At 40.5% G+C, this 21,367-nt stretch overlaps 3 protein-coding genes across 3 annotated transcripts; 1 reads left to right on the plus strand and 2 right to left on the minus strand.

Moving 5' to 3' along the window:
* Window positions 1-507: 507 nt before the first annotated feature.
* On the minus strand, window positions 508-13,334 carry LOC120739679 (microtubule-associated protein 1S-like). Its single transcript, XM_040041556.1, has 10 exons — window positions 13,126-13,334; window positions 11,763-11,858; window positions 10,081-10,163; window positions 8,288-8,425; window positions 7,061-7,571; window positions 6,871-6,957; window positions 4,108-6,599; window positions 3,423-3,564; window positions 3,077-3,294; window positions 508-2,879 (listed from the first exon to the last, which is right to left on the minus strand). Exons 1-10 carry the CDS (start codon window positions 13,286-13,288, stop codon window positions 2,724-2,726), a joined length of 4,086 nt encoding a protein of 1,361 aa, XP_039897490.1. The 5' UTR covers window positions 13,289-13,334; the 3' UTR covers window positions 508-2,723.
* A 153-nt stretch (window positions 13,335-13,487) lies between these two features.
* On the minus strand, window positions 13,488-21,362 carry LOC120739709 (cocaine- and amphetamine-regulated transcript protein-like). The gene is made up of 4 exons (XM_040041586.1): window positions 21,123-21,362; window positions 14,565-14,910; window positions 14,310-14,390; window positions 13,488-14,067 (listed from the first exon to the last, which is right to left on the minus strand). The coding sequence occupies exons 2-4, from the start codon at window positions 14,712-14,714 to the stop codon at window positions 13,960-13,962; spliced, it is 339 nt and encodes a 112-aa protein (XP_039897520.1). The 5' UTR covers window positions 14,715-14,910; window positions 21,123-21,362; the 3' UTR covers window positions 13,488-13,959.
* On the plus strand, window positions 16,295-20,023 carry yju2 (YJU2 splicing factor homolog). Its single transcript, XM_040041574.1, has 8 exons — window positions 16,295-16,420; window positions 16,687-16,787; window positions 17,658-17,802; window positions 17,914-18,048; window positions 18,133-18,314; window positions 18,485-18,635; window positions 19,339-19,494; window positions 19,678-20,023. Exons 1-7 carry the CDS (start codon window positions 16,397-16,399, stop codon window positions 19,405-19,407), a joined length of 807 nt encoding a protein of 268 aa, XP_039897508.1. The 5' UTR covers window positions 16,295-16,396; the 3' UTR covers window positions 19,408-19,494; window positions 19,678-20,023.
* Window positions 21,363-21,367: the final 5 nt, after the last annotated feature.

The raw sequence follows: 21,367 nt of genomic DNA on the forward strand, positions 1-21,367 counted from the left end.
ACTTTTAAACTTTTTCCTTTGGACGTTGGCTGCTTTTCCTCTAAAAAACAACCTTGTAGGTTTACCCCTTCCCCAATAACAACCTCAGTCGTGATTCCCTGTCCTGTTTTGTTCCTGAAAGACAAGTCAGTGAAAACCAAATTCATTTTTAAACTCACTGACTTTTATGGTAACATATAGCAAAATCAGCAGAAATAAGAAACAGACTGCCTATACGAAAAGTGACCACACCGTACATTTACTGACTTAATCCAGGGGTTGTTACTATGTAATAAGATGCTTTGGTTGATCTTGTGTTATGTAGTATGCTAAATTACAGTTCTTTGTCTCTTTTAATCAAAATTTTATAATCCTAAGTATGTAACACCATCCAAAGCATTTCCAGAAATATAAAATTAATTAAAATGTAGCTACAATAAGTAAAAGTGGGTAATTTGTTCTATTGTGTTGCAAGATTATGATAATTTGATTCAACATCCACAGGGCAACTCTCAGCAGACCTTTGAATGGTGATGCACATTCTTTATTCATACATTGCTCACTGCCCTACAACCCACACATTTGACATTGTTATTGTATGTTCTTACAGACAATTACAAAGTGACACTTTCCCATTGCTCACAACACCTTGCTCTGCCCTGTCTCCCACAGTGCTTTGCTCTCTTGCTTCATGAATATCATGAATGAACAACAACATACAGTACATATTTTATACATGCAGGACACATACACATAGTTACAATTCACTTGCAGGTTCAAGTAGTCAATCGTTTAAAACCTCAAACTGGCGCCATTTTGCAGAAAAAAGGCAGTCATGAGTTGTTATAAATTAGCACTGGACATCATTGTAACATTATTGGGATGAGTGACGAGACATAAATCCTTTTTTTCTCAAGTATAATAAGAACTTATGACTAGTTTTTATAGCGTCTTTAAACAATTGAAAAAAAAACGTGGATTTAAAAAGCAAAATGGGTCGTTGTGTCTTTGTGATCATTTGCTTTGGTATTAATCAAACTCTGCATTCCACATGCACATTCATGTGACAGGAACAGAGAGCACTGATGATTTCTTACACATCCCTCCATTGATTCGTGGATATCTAGTCTGGGCTCAAGTAAAAGAAGGACCTGTCACTGTGACTACACCGGTTTTTATGATGTGCAGATGCAATAAAAAATCAACACTTACTATTAAGAGACTGCACTGACGGTACTTTGGACACATTTCCTTGTACTTTGCACTTCCCTTGCAATTTCTTTGGCCTTTTGTAACGTCTGTACAATTGATTTAATTAGTTTAGAATCTTTTTTTTTTTCAAGAACAATTTCCTTGAGGGTAGAGCTGCATTTAAATATTTACCTTCAAAAGTGATAAATTGCGCATTTACGTGTAGCCAGATTGGATTTAATGTCTCAGTTATAATAATTATAATCTAGATATGCATTGAATATGTTCTTTATTTTCCCTTTGTTTTGTTTTGGCTTTTTTAAAACTATTTTCAAAATGAACAAGAAATAAAAATTTTAAATGAAAAGAATTTTGTCACTATATTAAACAAAGTGCCCTGTGTACTGTAGTCTACTTTATTAAAACTGTTCAGTATTAGGGTGGGGGGGGGGGGGGGGGTGCTTTTCACCTTTGGGATGTCTTCACTGTTTAAATACAATCTGATTGTTAAGTAATTCTTATTTACACTCTGGCAAGCCTCTCTACAACAGACCGTGTGATCATATCCACAATCCAAATACATATTAACAAGTCTGAGCCTCACACGCTTATGATCATAAGCATTTTAACTGATTACAATTGCAGGACTAATATTAATATCACGATTGCTGTAATGCTGTTAAATTTAATCTGGTACTCTAATCCCTTCTGGCAGATTTGCACACTCATTTTCAGTAATCTCAGAGTCAGTAATTGTCATTTTCAGTATTTCTAAGAGTCTGTTTGCTCAGCACAGTTGACACTGCCACCAATGTGGCGTAATACTTTTTTAAAGCAGTTAAAACACAAGCGCAGCAAACATCACATGTACTTACAGTGCTCAGAACAAAATGCTTTACCACTCAATATGAATATTTGTTGTTGGACTCTCATTGAGAAATGAATGATCAAATAAATCTAATTAAAAGAAAAATAAACAAATGCACGGCTTTCATAATTAATAGTTTGCACACTTTCACCAGTTGCATGTAATATGGATAAATGTTGTTAGAAAGCTGTTAATGCTAAAAGCAGCAAAACGGGCCCAGGTACACAGCACAAACTACGATCACGTTTCAGTGCAAGCCTACACAAAGTGCCATTAACCCCGTGTACATTATTTTCAGTAATCTATAGCATCAGCTTTCATGTAAATCTACATTTATGCAGGCTGACATGCTTCTCTTGCAGCCAGTATGACCTCCTCTCCTGTTTTGCATAGGGTCATGGGTCAGTGAAGTCATGCATTACCCCCGGAGGGAAGAGATCTAAGGGCCCCTCGGTGCAACAACACCCTAAAGGAAGTGTTATACCAGGAAGAGTGAGGCAAAAGCCTCATATCGTTATCTACTCAGTCGTGAACGTGCAGAAAGAGTTGCACTTTTTTCTGTAATATTTGTTTCTAACTTCCTATTCTGTCACTCCATCAGTGCTCAAGCTCTCTACCTTAATGTCACAGTTTAATTTAGCCCAGATCCACCTTCCATCCTCCAGGCTGCAGATCCTAGTTTGTCTCAGAACTCTATTTTGCAGGCGGGGAAAGTTTCATCCTGCATGGCAACGGTGCTGTTAGATCCCAGGACGGTGATTCCTAGTTCACGCTGTTTGTCCAAGGTCTGCTGGTACCACTCCTGCATCGACACCGATTCGAAGGTAGGGATCACTGTTACCTGGAGAAATACAAAAGGCCGCCTTTAGCCATTCAGTAATAGCTGATGATTTTAGCATTTGGAGGGATCTACAGAGTGTGGTTTGGGATTCAGTAACAGCCCAATTTTCATGGAAATGATCTCTGTGATTGCATTTTACATTTTCTCATTTTGGGGGAAAAACACTTACATAATAATCTACTGTATAATGTTTCTACCTGCATAGAGTCTGGCCATGATATCTTTCCATCCAGCAGAGCATCCAGGGTTTGCCTCATTAGTTCCTCCCGCTCCGGGCTGTCACCGCTGATGATGTAGCAAGAAGAGCGAACACACTTGAAGAAGTCCACACTCACTGTGGGAGAGGAGGCTCCAGAGGGGGTATAAGCCAGGTCCACATACACACTGACTTCCCCAGAAGAGGTAGCCTTAGAGCCTGTGGCCGAAAGGAGAGGAGAAATTACAGCCTAATAGCGCTCATACCGAGACACAACACTTAAATGTTGATGTTGCCCTTAAATTACGCAGGGTAAGAGAAAAAAAATCCCACTTCACAGCTCATACCTGGACTGGACGAGGATTTTGCTGGCGCTGATCGAGTGCTGGTGGAGGGGGTACGAGCTAAAGAGACGCTTCCTTTTGTGACTCCACTTTGGCTCCCTGTCCTGCTTTTCCCTGAGCCTGATTTTTGGGAGGCCTCAATGACCTGATCACAAAAAAGATCAAATGTAATACAAAGTTCAGTGGTAGATTTTGTTTAAATAGATTATGATTTAGACAATTTTATGGCCCAAAATTTTAAAGTAATAATTAGGTTACACTTTACAAATAAAAATAACATGAGTCAAAAGGTCCACTTTGAGTATTTTGATGGGTTTTATGAAGTAACAGAAAACATTTTGTATTATATCAAAATGTCAGATATGTTGAAGCAGCCATTCATATAATGATCATTTTTACTCTTCTAAAATAAAGACACAGGCTTTAACCTGTGGCCAAAACCAATGAGTTGCGCTGATAGTATAATTAATCTTTCATATATTTTCATAAATCACATATTTTGCCTTCAATCTAGCAGACAAGAAAAATTCAGTAATTGTTCGGACCTCTTTCATTAAGTGTGTGACAACACAACAAAAAAGTTCAACCTGTCTTCAGCTTAGAAATACCACAATCCACCTGAAGCCACAATAAAACTCATACGTGGTCTTAACACAGGCATGTGTTTCTGCTCACGAGACAAACTCACCCCTGCGATTTTTTTTCCTCGCATGCCCGTGGCTTTTGCTCTCTTGCCATGAACATCTGAGTCAAACTGGGGAACTGGCATGGAGGCGTCAGGATGTGGAGGCAGAGGTGGACTGTCCCTGAGAGGTGCTGGAAGAGGGTCTGGCGGCAGAGCCTGATGGGTTAGGATGTTTTGTGGAGAATTAGAAGGCTCGCTACATGACTCATCCTCATCCGAGTCCAGAGCTCCATCAGCAGTGGTGGACGGGCAGTCCTCAGTGCAGACAGGGGCGTTTGAGTCACTGGGTGACGTGTCATTGGTGTTGTTATTGTTGTTGCCGTGATGATGCGGAGTAAAGGCTCCTCTGGAGGCCTCGCTGGTGCCTGAGCCGGAGTCGGGCTGTTTAAAATGTTTAAACTCACAGGGAGAAACCAAACACAGGTCTACATCATGACCTGAAGCCTCGAAATGAAGTGTGCTGGGAGCCAAAGGTCGTGCTGCCTCTGAACTCTGACCTAAAGATTTGAGAGGCTTCTTCATTTGTAAAGACATTCCTGCATAGTGGCTGCCATTGGAGTGAGAATGATAAACGCTGTCATCGCCCTCTCTCTGGCTCCCAGTGGTTGGTCCCTGCTCAAAGGACATGGACAATGACTCATCTACCTCTGTGGACTGAGGTGAGCTCACCTCTGCTGGCATGGAGTGTGTAGTGGTGGTGGCAACAGAGGGAGACGGGTCTGAAGAAACTTCCTTAAGTGTCCCCAAAGGAAGAAAACTTAAATGCTTCTCTCTGGGATGTGTGGGGTTCTCTGGAGTGCTTTTAGGATGGCATAGCTGCGCCTCACTTTGCCTGGATGACCCATTTGGCTGGTTAACATCAGCAGAATCTAGGCTACCCTGGGCTTGTAGCCGGCTAAGAGCAGACCTGTTGCACCAAACATCGTCTGGGGACAAACAGTAAGGAGTGTGGCCTGCGCTGTTGGGCCGTGAGTCGGGGGATGCTGGTTCTACAGTCTCCTCGTCGGGGCTGACAGGAGCCTGGTTCTCTGGAGAGGATCGCGAGGGTGGACTATATTTCAAAGCCCCATCAAGAAGCGTGTACTCAGTTGGAGTTAAGTCTAACTGGACTGTACGCTCATTCTTTGGTGCCTTGTTCAAAGGAGATGGAAATCCTACAACCTTTGCAGGTTTTGTAGCATTTCCAGGCTGGTCTACAAGGCTTTTCTGCAAGTCTGTATCAGCTCTCTCACCACTTCCAGGCATATGTTGCACTCCATTATCACCACTCCCTCCACTACCTGCTGCTTTTTCTACTGATCTGTCAGCTGTTTCATTACAAGTGTCTTCTTGGCTCAGGCCTCCTAGGCTCTTTTCATTTTCTGGATCACTGCTTTTCTGCTTATCTACCGTTTCCACCTGTGCCTCTTCTCGTTCGATTTCCTCCCTCAGCTTAAGAAAATCAGCTGTCATATCTTCAGGGGTAGACATTTTGGAGCCACAGGGATTTTCCTCGGGGTCCATTTTTTTATTTTCCTGCTCAGTAACAGTGCACTCTGGATCAAGGATTTCTGGCACAGCTCTAGTGTCAGATGTGGCTGAGTCATTATTTGGCAGTGCACTGTTGACATGCAGCTTCTTGCTATCATTTGCTTCCTTTCCTGGTAGCTTTTTTGCTTTCTTCTCTCCTATTTTAGAGTCATTCTTTGCTTCTTTTTTGAGCTTAGTTTTATTTTCGTTCTTTAATTTGGAGGGAACACCATCCTTCTTGCTCTGACTGTTCTTTCTAGCTATGCTCCCTTCTTTGTTGTCAGCCTTCTCCTCTTTTTTCCCATCCTTTCCTCCTCCTTTTTTGGAAGTATTCTTCTCTGCTGCTTTATCCTTTATGCCTGTCTCTTTTATTTTGGTTTTATCAGTATCCATCATGCCAGTTCCATTTAATGCTTTTCCTTTTTCCTTTAAAGATGCATCTTTACCATCTCCACGCTCTTTCCTTTGTTTGTGTGTTCCCTCCTTTCCTTGTGACTTGACACTGTCCTGGCTCTCTGTCCTCTTGGTCTTTTTCTCTTCTCCTAGTTTCTCTAAGTCTCCCATTGTCACTGTGGGTTTCTGGAGAAAGGCCAGCCCCTTTAGCTTTTCCAGCCCCTGCAGCAGCTTTGCCTGTGGGGTAATGCCAGGGAAAAGCACCCTGACCACCTTCTCTTGAGGACACGCTGGATGCCACACAAGCAGAGCACACACAGAGGTGAGGGCGGTGAGAGGGAGAGTTTGGGATTTAGATGCTGATGATACTCCATCAGGCCAATTTTGCATGAATGTCTGGTATTCCTGGTTGTTTTTGCCTGGGTTTAGTATGTATAAATCCAGCTGTCCCACTCCCATCTTTTGGAAAAGGGTTAAGGGCTCAAAGGGGACTCCTTGCGGTCGAAACATTGGTTGCGGTCTGATGTCTAACTTCTTTAACAGCTGTAGGGTTAGAGCAGCCTGCTGGGTGCTCTTCAGTACATTGTCCACACCTGACAGGAGAATAATGATAACTTGTATAACCAATCAGTCATATCATTGTTTTTAGCAGTTAAAAATGTCATGAGATAACATGCACAAGTAGATGTTGTTGGTGCTTGAACATTACACTGATTGCTTAGTGCAAAACAAAACAGAAAGTAAATAAATGAACAAATGATATTAATATAAATGCATTTATCAGAAAAATGATTGATAGCTGATATTAACAGTTTGGTTATTTTTTCACTTTTTACTCTATTGTTGTTTTATTGCAGCACTCACAGGGCTGTTGTTCCACCTGCAACCTGCTGGGGGCATTAAAGAACACAACCCCAAGCTCTGGAGAGATGAGCCTCTTACACGAGTCCTCTGTGGAGCAGTATAAAGAAAGAAAGAGAGCCACAATGTGTTATTTCAGAAAATGAAACAAATAAAGAGAGCATAATTTTCTCATTATCCCCTGTTATGCTACCTATGACGTCAGTTCTCAGCTCCTGCTCAGCCACCTTCCTCTCCAGGAAGGAGACGACACCAGGGAGGTTCTCTGTCCCGACATGCGTCAACAAAACAGCATCAACTCTGTCGAGGTGGCGGACCAGCTTCCAGAAGCAGGCCTGAGAGTCCGAGCCTCCGTCTACCAGCACCGTAAACCCGTTAACGGCAAAGAAGGCACAATCACCACGGCCAGCAGGGAATACGTAACAGCAGGGGCGGGACAGCTTGAGGAAACCCACAGTGGTAGGAGGCGGCAGCAGGTCAAAGGGGGAAGAAGGACAAATGGTGCAAGAGATGAGTGACGTGAATTTCCCCAGAGCCTCCATCGCAGGCAGCACCTCTGGGGGATTGATGCAGAGACTGAAAGGACCTTGCAGGGGCTGGTTTTCCACAAGAGTCTTTCTCCACTGGCCAATGTTGGGACAACTGAGGGTCAGATGGATCCTGCTGGGTGGAAGTGAGGAGGCAGAGCTCTCCTGGTCAAAAAACTGAAGAGAGACAAGTTCCCAGCATTATATATACAATTTTTAATTTTATCCTTCACAATTTACAGTAAAGTCACTCAAAGCTATATCTTAGTCATGTCAGTGGATAGCTCCTCACATTTATTAAACAGGCAAATTTATGGGATGGTCATTTTAAATGCTGATCATATTATGTGATTATGATTTTTATAAAAAATGAGAAGATACTAAATGTTGGTTGGGATCTTTATAAACTCTCAATATCAGGATCATCCTCAATAATACATTACAGCCCCGTTTTTAAAGCATCATTTGGATGTTAGGTCAAACTTCACTGTTGTGAGAACTTGATGTTTACCCTTCACTGCAAATTTTAAGAGTTTTGCACTATTTATTAAAAGATCATTTTTCAAGACCACAGTCCAGGAACTCTTAACAATTTTCTGACCCTGAAACTGAAAGAATGATCAGTAATACGAGAAGATAATCATTAGTCACTGCTCTGAATTAAGCCTGGATTTGTAGGTGGTAATAAAGGTTTACTTTAAAACTGTACTATTGTTACATGTATAATTTTAAAACCTCTGTGTGTGCTTGAAAACATGATGCTTGTTTTTAAGCGTGTACCCTTAACATATTCTAATATTGTCTATATGCAGTGTTCCGGTCATTTGGGCTTCAAGGTGTGGCAAGTTTGTGCATTCAGAATTATAATTGCAACTTTGTGGTTAGGTGTATACCTGTTCTGTTAAGATTTGTTTCAGTTGGTATGGTGAAAACAGTCCTCTGTTAAAAAGCACGTCTCCGCTTTCCTCCTCACTCAGGCCAGCCAAGATCAGCAGCTTATGAGCCGATTCTCTGGACAGGAACGCAAACACCTGACCAGGGAACAGAGATGGAAAAAATCAGGCCTAATCGAAAGTCAATAGAAAAGCAGTGAAGATAAATGTAAAAATATAGATGGAAAAATCAAAGAATAGTAAACAGTACTGTGAAAATGCATGAAATACTCTTAGGCAGGCTTTCTTGTAATTTCTTTAAGAAAGGAACAGGTACAAGGACTGGACCAAAAATGAGTGAAAAGGCAATGTCAATGTCAAAAAGACAAACTGTATAAGAGCTTCAGAAATCCTGGAGAACTATTGCTCAAGACTAGTTTTGTTTTTTTTAACTATAAGACAGTTTGGTTCCTTGGAAGCAAATTATAAAGAAATGAAGGGTCTCTCAAGACATTTGCACAGATCTCTACATCAAATGTCACACATGTCACAAAGATGTCACACCCTTGTTTAGCTGTTTTGTGATTACATTTCAGGATTACTCCATAACAAAGTAAATAAGTAGCTACAGGCCTCATTTTTACCATGCAAAAAAATGTGTATATTGAGTATAGACCAATCAGCCACCACATTTTAAACGCTGATAGTGTTTATCACTGATCATCTAAATGCAGCGCAATGTTGTGAATTGAAATCTTGGATTTGAATTTGTTGCCACTTTGAATTCTTTGTACTTTTTTAACTTTATGCACAATCTACTACATGGTTATTTTTATTTTTGGAGTCTTGCGTTTAGGTCACAATCGTGCAAAAACATAACAAAGGTAACATGTCCGTGCCCTGCTATGACAGAGCTGTTATATTAGGTTAGGTTAGGTTCCTCTGAAGACACATGCATAACTGCACAATGGTCTTCATCAGTGTGCAGTTATGACTTCGGTCAGTTTGAAATTTAGAGCAAAACGTAAATGCACCGCAAAAAATATTCAACAGATTTTCAGAAATGCAGTATATTATCATAATAGCCAGGTATTTCTCAATATGACGGAGAGGCAAACTTTTGTGCATGGAAGAAAATGTAATTGATTGAGCCCCAACATCCCCTCTCTGGTCTGTGTTAGGCCAGAAATAGTCAATAACAGCCACGGCCAGACAGCCGGGGAAATGTTCCAAAACCAGTGAACTGCCACATGGCCCTTTTATCTACTGACTGGTGTGCGAACGTGTTGGACTGTCTGTGCTTCCACATGACAAATTGTGTGCTAATTGGGTTCTGGCAGTGATGATTTGAGTTAATTGTGTTTTAGAGCATGCCGGTGCTTTTGATATGAACACGAGGTGACATACGAGGTTAGCGTTTTTCACAGAAAGCTCAACAAATCTGGATCCCACGTGAAAACAGGGGAATAGTGTTTAAAGTTTGGGGGAAGAGGGTGCGTGTTTTGGTATATTGCACCTTGCTTTGAGATGTTGCATATTATACATATTATACTACATACAGTAGCCCAGTTATAGTGTGGAAGTATTTGAGATAATAATGTTGTAATTTTGCATAGTTATTCAAGCCATCTACAGCCTAATGAAAATAATGTACATGTATAAACTCCTGTTGCACCTGCTTTAACATAGTGATGGCAATAAAACAACAATTCATACATTTGGGAAATTATTATATTCAACTTATTTCTGAATAACTGAATCATTTTAACACAGCATCATTTTGTCAGCTGCCCCCCGAGAATTTATCCCCTCACCTCTGAATGAACCTGTTCCTGAGATGGACTGATCACCACCTGAGTGTCCAACACTCTGGTACAGTGACGTAGACACTTATGCCCTGAAGAGGCAGAGAGAAAAATAAGAAGAGATATAAAGAGAAGGACAAACAGACAGCAACAGGGATGCAAACAAGAGGGAGATAAGCCGACAGGTCCGAGCATTGAGTGACAGACTGGAAGCAAATAGGAGAAGAGCTCAAAGAGGAGAAAGTGAACTGGGCTAATCGGACGGGTGATTGACTCACTGGGTGAAAAAGAGGAAGTAAGAAAAGTGGAACAGCTGAGTCAGAAGGATTGTCTGAGGAAGAGATGCCAAGTTTCCTCAATCTGAGAAGGACATCCAGTCTGAGAGGCTGGACTGGGTGAACAGCTAAGAATACAGAGGCGTACTTAGCCGACTGGAATTTCATGACCCAAATATGAACAAATGTTTCTCAGTCTTTTTACACAAAGGGAAACAGAAAGGGCTGTTTTCCCTACATGACATTTTGCATAATTCAACCAAACATTTAAAATTCTGGGAGAATATGTCTTTTCCTTTCCTTGACAATAATTAGACATATATCTCTGTTTCTGTACACTAAAAAATGAAACTACAAACACCATCTGGCTAACTTAAATGGTAAATGGCCTGTATTTATATAGTGCTTTACTACTCCCTAAGGACCCCAAAGCGCTTTACATATCCAGTCATCCACCCATTCACACACTGGTGATGGCAAGCTACAATGTAGCCACAGCCACTCTGGGGCGCACTGACAGAGGTGAGGCTGCCGGACACTGGTGCCACCGGGCCCTCTGACCACCACCAGTAAGCAACGGGTGAAGTGTCTTGCCCAAGGACACAACGACTGAGACTGTCTGAGCCGGGGCTCGAACCGGCAACCTTCCAATTACAAGGCGAACTCCCAACTCTTGAGCCACGATCGCCCCCCAACTTAGCTTAGCATAAAGACTGGAAATGGGAAAATGACTAATATTTCTGTAACACATGTAAAAATTGGAAAATAGTGTCACATATGTGCCATAACATGTGAAGGCTGGGAGCAGTGACTTCCTGGAGTCTCCACTGGTGGTTAATGTAAAACCTCAACATGCTGATTCACCACTCTGGTAAATGTGAGGGCTCAGGAGGCAGGATTGTTAGTATTATAGCAAGATACATAGTTTTGACACTGAATGCAAGTGATTGCTATTGATTGTTGTCTAACTTTTGGACAAGAAATTAAATAAATGCATGCCTCACACTATTCATTTCTGTAGTAGATCTTATTATGGAAGCTATACTACAGTGCAGGCAACCTCTCTGGATAGACAAATGTCTGCTCTTGACCATTTTCATCACTTCACTTTACACGGATCAGCTGTGACACAACTGTTTAATTCTTTTTGTCTGTCTTTTTTCCTGTGCTCAGCTGTCCTTAATTGCCAACCATACAGAGAGAACGAGAGGTGGCAAAACTTGGCTGCAGGTTTCTATTGTTTTCTGTGTAGTGGGCCCACCCATGCTCAACAATCGCCCTGTCTGACTGCTTGTCCACTTTCCTTCCTTCCTTCCTTAGTGACCCCAGATTGGCTGAGCTGAAATATTGCCATGGCAATGGGAGTTTCCCCAGTAGGGCCAAAGAGTTTGGCAAGAAAGATGACTTAAATCTTACCTGCACCCTTGAAAGATGCCGTGTGATGGGAGAGGAATTCTTGGAGGTAGAGGTTCAGGTTACAGGATTTTAAGTCCACATCCCATGACCGAATACCTGACAGCAAGAAAGTTAGAGGCTATACTGTCACATGGTGCAATGTGATAAAAGCCTACACATGTCCAAGTATTCGCAAAATATTATATATATATACTATATATAATTGTAGCTATCCCATAGTATATTTTATTTCAATATTTAATGCATTCAACCAAATCTGCTCTCTCTTTTTAACATAGTACAACGAGTATCATTGTATCTTGCAATCTGTCATATAAACACGATAAAGAGTCTGTAGCATTTCCTTTCAGCTAATTATACACATTAAAAACAGAATGTACCATCTTATATTGTACATTTAAATGTATTTGCTGTTTTTAGCAGACAAGTGAGGAGAATTTTGAGGTTTTTCTTTGAAACACGTGACAGTCAGCTGAATGTGGTTGGCTTTTAGACTGCTAAAGACACATGATGAAGACTGAAAAGCTGGAGGACACTATAGCAGACGATTTTCCCAATCTGTAGGACAAACAGTTGTTAAATTATTATTTTTATGATTAACCGATGAACACATAATCTTTAGCTACAGATGTACATTCAAAAAACTGGGCTGTTTGTTCAGTTCATGAAAAGTTGATGACATTTTTGAAGTACATAGCTTTCACCAGAATGTAATGAAATGTTAATTGGCCCAGTTAGCTACAGTGCAGGAATATGAGTCAGTCTGTTTTTCTATCTGTGTCTGTCCTCGTGGTTTCTCTTTAATTTCCCTATCTATCCTGTTTTACATGAACTGTCTGCTACACATGCTGGCTTCCATAAAATGTCTACAGCTGCAAAACAGCAAAGCAATAAAACATAGACTGTAATGGATCGTTATGAGTACGCACTGTCTGGTCTGCAGCATCCACAATTACAGCTGTGCATAAATGCACAAAGGTTAATGGGACATCGCTTACAAGTGGCTGTGTGTGGACTGAAAATCCCCGGCGCAACATTTCCCTCAAAGCTTGTCCTTACATAACTAAAAACTAAAACTGAGGCGAAAGGCAAAGCACCCACTCCAGACAGCTTTTAATTATAATGTGTCCGGAGGGATGAGGGGGTGATGCTGATGGTGGAGTGTCGCCAGATGACGCATCCTCGGTCAGTACGGTGGGGAAAAATTGCATTAAAAAACTGCAGTGTGCTCAGTATATCACCGCAAGTGATGATTTGGGCAAGAAGAACTTGCAGGAAGCTGTTTTTTTTTTGTAATACAATTGTATAGGAAAAAGCAAAATGGCACACAGCAGCTATTGGACGCGGGCTGAAATAAACCTACCTCGCTCTATCTCCCTGCTGATGTGTTCCGTCTGCCTGAGGCGAGCGGTCCGTCCGATTATGATGAGCAGGGAGTATTTATGGAGGCAAAAGTCGAGGTTTGCGGTAGCAGCGCGCTTCGGCTCCTCCTGGACCTCCCTCTCCAGCACCCGGCTGGACGCCATGTTGGAAAATTGCGCTTCTATGTGATGTCATTGAAAAAGCCTGACAGCGCCTTTTATTACAGGGATGACAGCTGCTGTGCTGGAATTCAGCCGCGCATCAGTGAATGGGCAGGAAGAGGCTGAATTATTGATCACACGTGGCAAAGGGATCAATATATATTTTTATTAATCGCCGATCCCATTGTAAATTACTTCCATGTAGATTTTATAATATCCCATGCAATATTATTACCGCAGAGGTGCAGCAGTAACACTCTACAGACCCTTGAATTCAAGTTCATTTATTGGTATTTTCATCTTACAAATCTATTTATAAACTAACTGTGCGGTATTTCCAACAATCAGGGGAAAATAAATAAATATAGTAAAATATTATGACCAAAAAAAGTCTTCCACAAGATGCCGCAATGATTAACACAATGATGTGACACAATAATTAGCACGGACGAGAGAAATAAAAATTAAAACGACAGACTCACAAAAACCCTTATTCATAACAGTCAATGTTTATAAAGGCAAAAAAAAGTCACATTCTACAGCATTTTATTTTCTATCACAAATGTATTGAACAGTAGAAGCAGACCTTCCTGTCATTTCTCACATTCATCTTTTTTTATCAGCCCTGAACTCTTTCGTTATTTCTTGTACTTCTGTTATCTTTTTTTTCCTCATCACAAACATTTCAGAACATAGAAGTTACAAGTAGTCCCCCGTGGACAGCTACACAGCGTGCCAATACGCGCGCCTTTACGCACGGCGCACGGCTCCCCTGCGTCACACTGAAAGGGTAACATAAAATTAGTACACTGTAGACAAAACATTGTAAATTGTTTGCGATTTATAGAATTTTAAAATCTTGATTAGATAAAAACAAACGTCTAAAAATCCTCATTTTTTTTCTGACTGTTGTAAATTCAGAGAATCTTAAATAAGAAAATGAAATACTCTCTTCTGCGAATTAATTCGTTGTCCGGAAATCTAACAGGTTTCGTGCTGTTTTATTTCCCATTTGTCTGCTTACCGAAGGTAACCATCCATGCTTTTTCTCCAAGGGCATCTCTTTGCTCCTCAGCTTCTCCAGAACTTCTTGCAATGCGTCAATCTGCACAGGGGGGGATAAAAAGTCATATTATCAAAAAACGTTTACTATGGACTTTGTTTTTAAGAAAATTGTTGTTCAAATAATTTAAATACCCTAAATACAGAAAAAAAAATCAACATCCTTCTTTATACAAATTAAATCGACTTAACCCACATCCCCAACAAAAGCTCTCACCAAGTCTTTCTCTTGTTGAGTTTTCAGGGTGAAATCCAGTGAGCGCGTCTCCAGTGAGGAGTCCTCTGCGCGAACGAGGTACAGGTAGGCGTAGCAGCAGGTGACCGCGAGGAGGAGAGTCCGCGCACTGACCATTGTGTTCAGACACATAAAGGAGGAGTCCTTCTCTTCAGCGGGTGGAGCTCTTTTCCAGTAGACAAACGCTTCTTTGGAGTGTGGAGGATGGATGTCTTTTGTCCACAGAAACTGTCTTTATAGGCTCTTTGCAAGTGCTGCTGACATCAGCCAGTCTTTGAAATATTCATGGAAACTTTGACATGGATGACACTGCTCGGCACCTTTGCATCTTTAACAGGAAGCGATAAGAGAAGATGAAAACCAAACGTCGATGTGAGACATTAAAATTTGTGAAAGTGATGATGAAACCAAAGAGTAATCAAACTCCTTTATCTAAAACTTTTTATCCCAGTCTTCCAATCAATTTCAGTTAACTGATCCCATTGAATTCCCAACAAATCACATTTTTTTTCACCTGTTTCTGTGGCCTTTTTGGTTAATCACATATCTGACTCACTGATGCGTCACATTGATGTGTCAGAATCAGAGTGAGAAATCAAGTAAAACAGCTAATCTGCATTTTGATTGCACAGTTATCGAAATAATAAAACAACAAAAAAGACAACAACAGAATTGTTTCCAATTTTTGAAAGTGGTGTTTTGCAAAGCCCTGATAATTTCACTGAAAAATACAATTTACTGCGTAAAATGCACAACAAGGAATCCACTGGGGATATTTTATGACTTGCATTTGACACTATAAATTACAGATTACCAATGAAAAGGTTAGGAATTTACAATATTAATGGGATAGCACACTCGTGGCCACAGTTATCTTGATGATAAGGGTCAGTATGTGCAAACAAAATATCTGTTTTGGTGTAATTTATTATTTTTCTTTCAAGTTTGCTATTGGTGAAGTCTAATAAATGTGCTCTCATTCAGAAAGTAGACCCTAAAAGGGTAGTTCTAAAAAATTTAATGCTTCCATCTATACCTTTTCAGTCAATAAATTGTGTTGTCTCATTTTAATTCAATTCTTTGTCTTTAAAAAATAGTAATAATAGCAGAAACAAAAGTCCTTAATCTTAAAGTCAAACTTTATTCATATCTTATTCTTATTTAACGATCTGCCCTTCTGATGTCACTGCTGTTCTGCAAAGTTTAAATCAGACAGGCTGACCAACACAGAGGCCAATATGTAATCAAGATACAATTTCCTTTTGTAGGAATAACCTTAACCCTCCCCTTACCCTCCCAAGAGTAATGGGAATGAATGTGTGAGGCTGTCAGGCTTCTGTTTACACACCAAACCATATTACTGACCCCCATATCACTGACAAATCGTTTTACCCCATTTACCATGCTGGTCATGATCCCTTTCACTATGTTGGAAATAAAAGACACAGCAGACAGCACCTGAGGGCCCTGTTCAATATATAAAGCTTATATGAGTCATTCAGGTAGAATGGCATGGGATAAAGGGATTTGGGGGGTTTTTGAAGGAGAGAACTGTAAAAATCCAAGTAATTCAAGTCGTTATACATGTATTTCCCTTGACAATGATTTTTTTTTTATAATAAATGTATTCAATGTCCATTGTTAAAATATTTTGTTGTTGCTGTTGTTTCTCACTTTTACCGCGCGGGGGCGAGCGCAATTTGGAGGAGGGAAGCAATTGAACAAGCAACCGGAAGCTTATCTTGCAGTTTACAAGAGGTGTTGCGACTTTCCAGCGTTTTTTTCTGTACGTCTGGGTAACAGCAACAGCAAAAATGTCTGAAAGAAAAGTATTGAATGTAAGTATATGAACTCTAAAACTGGTACTTCACTGCTGTTATTAAAAATACTATAGGACCAGAGCAGGTTGGCGTTAGCATTGAAGCTAAGTGTGGCGTTTTTTATAGTTTCTGTTTAATTTAACTAAAAGCTGGTAGGTAGCGTTGCTTTTTCAACTACTGTTACTACGATATTGTGTATCAAGACTATATTGTAATAAAATTAGACATTATTAGTCTAGTGGCTACAAGTTTGTAAGCTAACCTATGTGTTTTGCTATCCACAGAAATACTACCCTCCGGATTTCGATCCGTCCAAAATCCCGAAGCTAAAGCTCCCCAAAGATCGTCAGTATGTGGTCAGATTGATGGCTCCATTTAATATGAGGTATGCTTGTCTTACCCACGTATATCTAAGAAGTTGTTTCCTGGTTACACTTCTGAAGTTAAACTTTCTTACAATGAAATGCAGCTAATGTTGTAAAGGATGCTGTTATGAATACACAACCAAACAACATGCGAGAAGGCGAACAAAAACGCCCCCTGCAGCGTTATGAATGGACTGGTACCAACAGTTGTGGTCAGACATATACACTCATCATAGGCATGACTGTCATGGTAATTTTGGGCTTTTAATGAACATGCAAAACAATCTTTAGATCACATTCACCCACTCAGACACAGCCACTGTTAGCCTTTATAACATTAGTAACCTGGGACCTCATGACTGTTTGCATACTTCGGTTCACATCAGTTTCAGAGCTTTAACAAATAGGATTTTAAACAGTGGGATGTGTTTAAAAAAGTAACATCTACTGTTCTTAATAACTCTGGTAAATGACCTTCATCCAGCACATAATAATAATCTTTTAACATTTTTTCCAGTTTCAGAAAAAATGAGCGTATATCATGCTCTTGGAATGACTATATGACACAAACATTGTATTTTTCAAGTTGTTGGAGAAGGTAGAGCTGTTTTAGAGCTTTCTTTCCAAATAGAGACTTCCAGGTCCAGTTTAGTCATGGCCTTAACATATATATTTCTGCTTTTTAGTGACTTAAGAGTACAGTGTTAAGGTTATTTCTAACTGTCAAAGCAGGAATCTTGGTTGGTTTGGTTTATATGAATGTAAGTCTATTCATTGGATATATGGCTTATTTGCAGTAAAACAGGGTTGCTGCTCACTTATAGGACCTTTTTTTGGCTTCTCTAAATTACTCCTGTCACTACAGTGTCATCATTTCTTCTACTTTGCAGGTGTAAAACATGCGGTGAGTACATTTACAAGGGGAAGAAGTTCAATGCACGCAAAGAGACCGTTCAGAATGAGACCTACATGGGACTGCCTATCTTTCGTTTCTACATCAAATGTACCCGCTGTCTTGCTGAAATTACATTTAAGGTAAGTGTGAATGATCTGATCATCGAAGTTGCAAGAGATATCTCAGAGATATCACTTATATTGGGCATAAAATACCCGTTGACAATGCTATATCTTATGATGATGTCATAGACTGACCCGGAGAACACAGACTACGCCATGGAGCACGGCGCAACGCGAAACTTCCAGGCAGAGAAACTCATTGAGGAGGAGGAGAAGAGAATCCAGCAGGAGAGGGAAGAAGAGGAACTGAACAACCCCATGAAGGTTAGTGTTTTAAAAGTCATCCTCTGTTCTTACTTAAATTGGCACATGAAACACAGAATGAATGGTTTCCCAATCCTCGACCAGGTGCTGGAGAACCGCACAAAGGATTCAAAGTTAGAGATGGAGGTTTTGGAGAACCTGCAGGAGTTGAAGGAGCTGAATCAGAGACAGGCTCTGGTGGACTTTGAGGGAATGATCGACCAGTACAGAGAGATGGAGAAGAGGGAGCGGGAACGGGAGAAAGAGGAGGATGAGCGTGAAATGAAGTGAGTTGTGCATGCTCAGAAAAATGGTCTGATTTTTTTTTTTTTTTTTTTTTTTGAACAATTTCAAGCATGTTTCATATTTAATTGAAAAATGTTTTTTGCTATAATATCTAATACATAGTTAGATGTATATGTGGAAATTTTAAATTACACTGTGCTTTGTTCAACAGGGAGATGTTGGATCGTGCTCTGGTGAAAAGACTCAGAGAGTCTGACTCTGATTCAGAAACAGAAGAAGAGAGCAGCAGCAAACAGTCAAACAAGTCCAGCTCAGACAAACCAACAGACATCCTCACTGCTGACAAACCAACAGAGGCAGAGGTCTGTATAGCCACCCACATGTGACATATCTAAATATCTGTCAAGATTATTTAGTCATAATCCTCAAGGTTTCAGTGACTGCCTCTTCATTTTCCTGTTTTACCTCCAATGTTTCAAAGTTTGAATAAAGAACTATGATTTTCATTTTATAATTTAGAGTCTGGAGATCAATATATTGAGCTGGGTTTTCATAAACCCAGTCACCTAACACAGACCTCTCATGACACATGTGAACGTGATCCAGAAATATGGCCATCTTCTGTGGCCCAAACCTAGCTTAAAATTGACTGAGGCAAAGTGAAAAGCAACAATGCTGAAAAGGTTTTAGAGTGAGCAACATATTCTTCCATCCAGACCGTGTCTTTCTGGGAGAGCTTTGCATATTTCAGCAAGACTATTCACGCTGGCATGTAGTAAAAACAGGTTGAGCATGCTGCCTGTCATTGTCAGTATGAAGAAAATTCTGAGCAGCTAGTCATGAATGAAGAATTTCCTAAAGTCCATCAGCTGGTTGCTAACAAACGTAAGACGAAGGTGATTGGGTTTTCGTTAAATGTTAAATATGATGTTCTGTTTTCATTACTATCTTCTGTCTGAGGTGTGCAGTAGGCCGAGACTTCACTGCTCAGCTTTAATACGGATACAAGTAATATGAGAAAATAGTGTTGCGGCCAAAGCTTGGGCGTGTTTCTCTCCTTTTCAGGGAGTCAGCTGGAGGGGAGAGGTGGATGGGAGAGGAGTGTCGGGACGCTGGGTGGTAAAGGAGCATTAGGTTCACTGATTGTCCGAAAGAAACCAGCAATGACTGTGAGCAAACCCAGTTCAGTAACGGAAACTGCTGCTCCTATCTCACAGACAGGTAACACATCGGTATCCTGCACACTTTGGCCTCTTTTATTTGAAGTCTCTGGCATTTTGTACTTGACTTTTGTTTTTCTCTCACCAAACTATGTCCTTCGTGTTGGTACTTGTTCACATCTTTAATCAAAAGTTAGCTTTTTCTTCATTGTGAGACACAGTCTTTGTTTGTCTTGTTTTTCAGATTCAAAGCCAGCGACGACAGACGCTTCTAAACCCGTCACCACACAAAATGGGTCATCATCCCTCAGCCTGTTGGGGGCGTATTCAGACAGTGACAGCAATGACAGCGAATGAGAACAAGATGACTCAAGTGACTGACATACAATTATATGTATGGTGCAGAAAGGAATACAGTGCTTAAGCCCTGTTTGTAATGCTGTACAGATATTGAAATCTCATATAAATCAGCTTAAGGATCCCCCCCCCCAGTTCTTTAAATCCAGTCAGATCCACAGAAAAATGGGTCTGTTTGTCCTGTGACTATACCACCTGTATATTTTAATGTTTATTAAAATGTCTGTACTGTTTGTATGTAGCATTTTTTTAACTCTGTGTCTTAAAAGCATATTATAATGCTGGTGTTTCCAAGCCAGCAGAGAAACATATGTGCATATTTGGGTTATTTCTCAGCTTGTCCTTGGTCTTGAGGTCCATGCCCTAAACGCACCACCAAAGAGCCATCCAGGTCCAGGAGGGGGCATCCTAATCTAGTCTCCAAACCAATTCAACTGACGTCCTTCATTGTGGAACAGTAGAAGTTCTGCTCTTGTAAATGAACAAGCTCCCCACCTTGCCTCAAAGGGAGAGCCCAGACACCCTTCAAAGGAAGCTCATTTCAACATTTGACCACAAAGCCAAGATAAGTCAGTAAATCAGTAATCCAAATTCATTTGTGTAGTTTTTTTTTCCCCCCTCCGCAGACAGGATTAACTGGATTTAACTTTCATTTCATATACATAAGTTTGCTCCACCTCAGGCAGCCAGCATTATTAAAAATCAAAATACATACTGTAGTCTAACTCAGAGCCCAGAATAAATTAAGTAGTTGTGGAATTGTTCCAGGGTGGAATTATTGTACAGCATCTTTAATGATCTTTGTTAAACAAAGTTGCACCTTAGCCATACTTTTCTGCTAGCTATCAACAAGCTTCTGGCAAGATATTTGATCACTGTTTTTGGTAGAATTAGTGCAATGAAATTTGTTGATTTCCTCACACCAACCCCGCTTTTAAGCATAGTTCACAAATTTCCAGCAGGACTGAGGTTTACTTTGGGAAGGCCGTTCCAGAAGTTTAATTTTAGCCTGCTTTTTCTGTGTCTAGCTTTTGAGTTGAGGTGAAGTAGAAGAATGTGGAGGTAGGCCTAGTTCTTTGCACTATGTGAAATGAACTAGTTCAACTGACAGCAAAACAGCTCCAGAGAATGAACCACCATTTCATTTATTTATTTATTTCACACTTGGTACAACAAATCAAACAAACCAACCACACTTTCTATCAATAAAGCACTATAACCATGTGTGAAAAGGAGCAGGAAGAAGAAAATTACATAATAACCATCATTTACATTTGGTACCCTACAGTGTTTTTATATTTGAAAGTCTCACCTCTGCTCCTCCAAACATACCTCTTGTAATTGTGGCCAAATCGGTCAGGCTTTCTCTTGCCTGACAATCCATTTTTTTTCTCCAGAAGGCATTTGACTTGTTCATGTGGTCAGCTTCACATTTCAGTCAAGCTTGAAGGTGTTGATTTTGGAGTAGCTGCGTCTTTCAGCACCCTCTCCGTCTACAGATATGTAAAACTGTCTTCGCTGTGGACCGTGACACTGTGTTTCAACAGTTTCCAGTTCATGGCAGGCATGAGCCCAGG

Source organism: Simochromis diagramma, unplaced genomic scaffold, assembly GCF_900408965.1.
Source record: "Simochromis diagramma unplaced genomic scaffold, fSimDia1.1 OVJJ01000304.1, whole genome shotgun sequence".
Taxonomy (NCBI): Eukaryota; Metazoa; Chordata; class Actinopteri; order Cichliformes; family Cichlidae; genus Simochromis; species Simochromis diagramma.

Coding starts and splice junctions, on each gene's coding strand:
- yju2 (XM_040041574.1), top strand. CDS start 16,397: ATGTCTGAAAGAAAAGTATTGAAT. Junction 16,788..17,657: donor ATGGCTCCATTTAATATGAG/GTATGCTTGTCT, acceptor TCTACTTTGCAG/GTGTAAAACATGCGGTGAGT. Junction 17,803..17,913: donor TTGCTGAAATTACATTTAAG/GTAAGTGTGAAT, acceptor ATGATGTCATAG/ACTGACCCGGAGAACACAGA.
- LOC120739679 (XM_040041556.1), bottom strand. CDS start 13,288: ATGGCGTCCAGCCGGGTGCTGGAGAGGGAGGTCCAGGAGGAGCCGAAG. Junction 8,426..10,080: donor AGGAACAGGTTCATTCAGAG/GTGAGGGGATAA, acceptor TTCCCTGGTCAG/GTGTTTGCGTTCCTGTCCAG. Junction 3,565..4,107: donor GAGGAAAAAAAATCGCAGGG/GTGAGTTTGTCT, acceptor TTTTGTGATCAG/GTCATTGAGGCCTCCCAAAA.
- LOC120739709 (XM_040041586.1), bottom strand. CDS start 14,714: ATGTGTCTGAACACAATGGTCAGTGCGCGGACTCTCCTCCTCGCGGTC. Junction 14,391..14,564: donor CTCAACAAGAGAAAGACTTG/GTGAGAGCTTTT, acceptor CCCCCTGTGCAG/ATTGACGCATTGCAAGAAGT. Junction 14,068..14,309: donor AGCATGGATGGTTACCTTCG/GTAAGCAGACAA, acceptor TTACCCTTTCAG/TGTGACGCAGGGGAGCCGTG.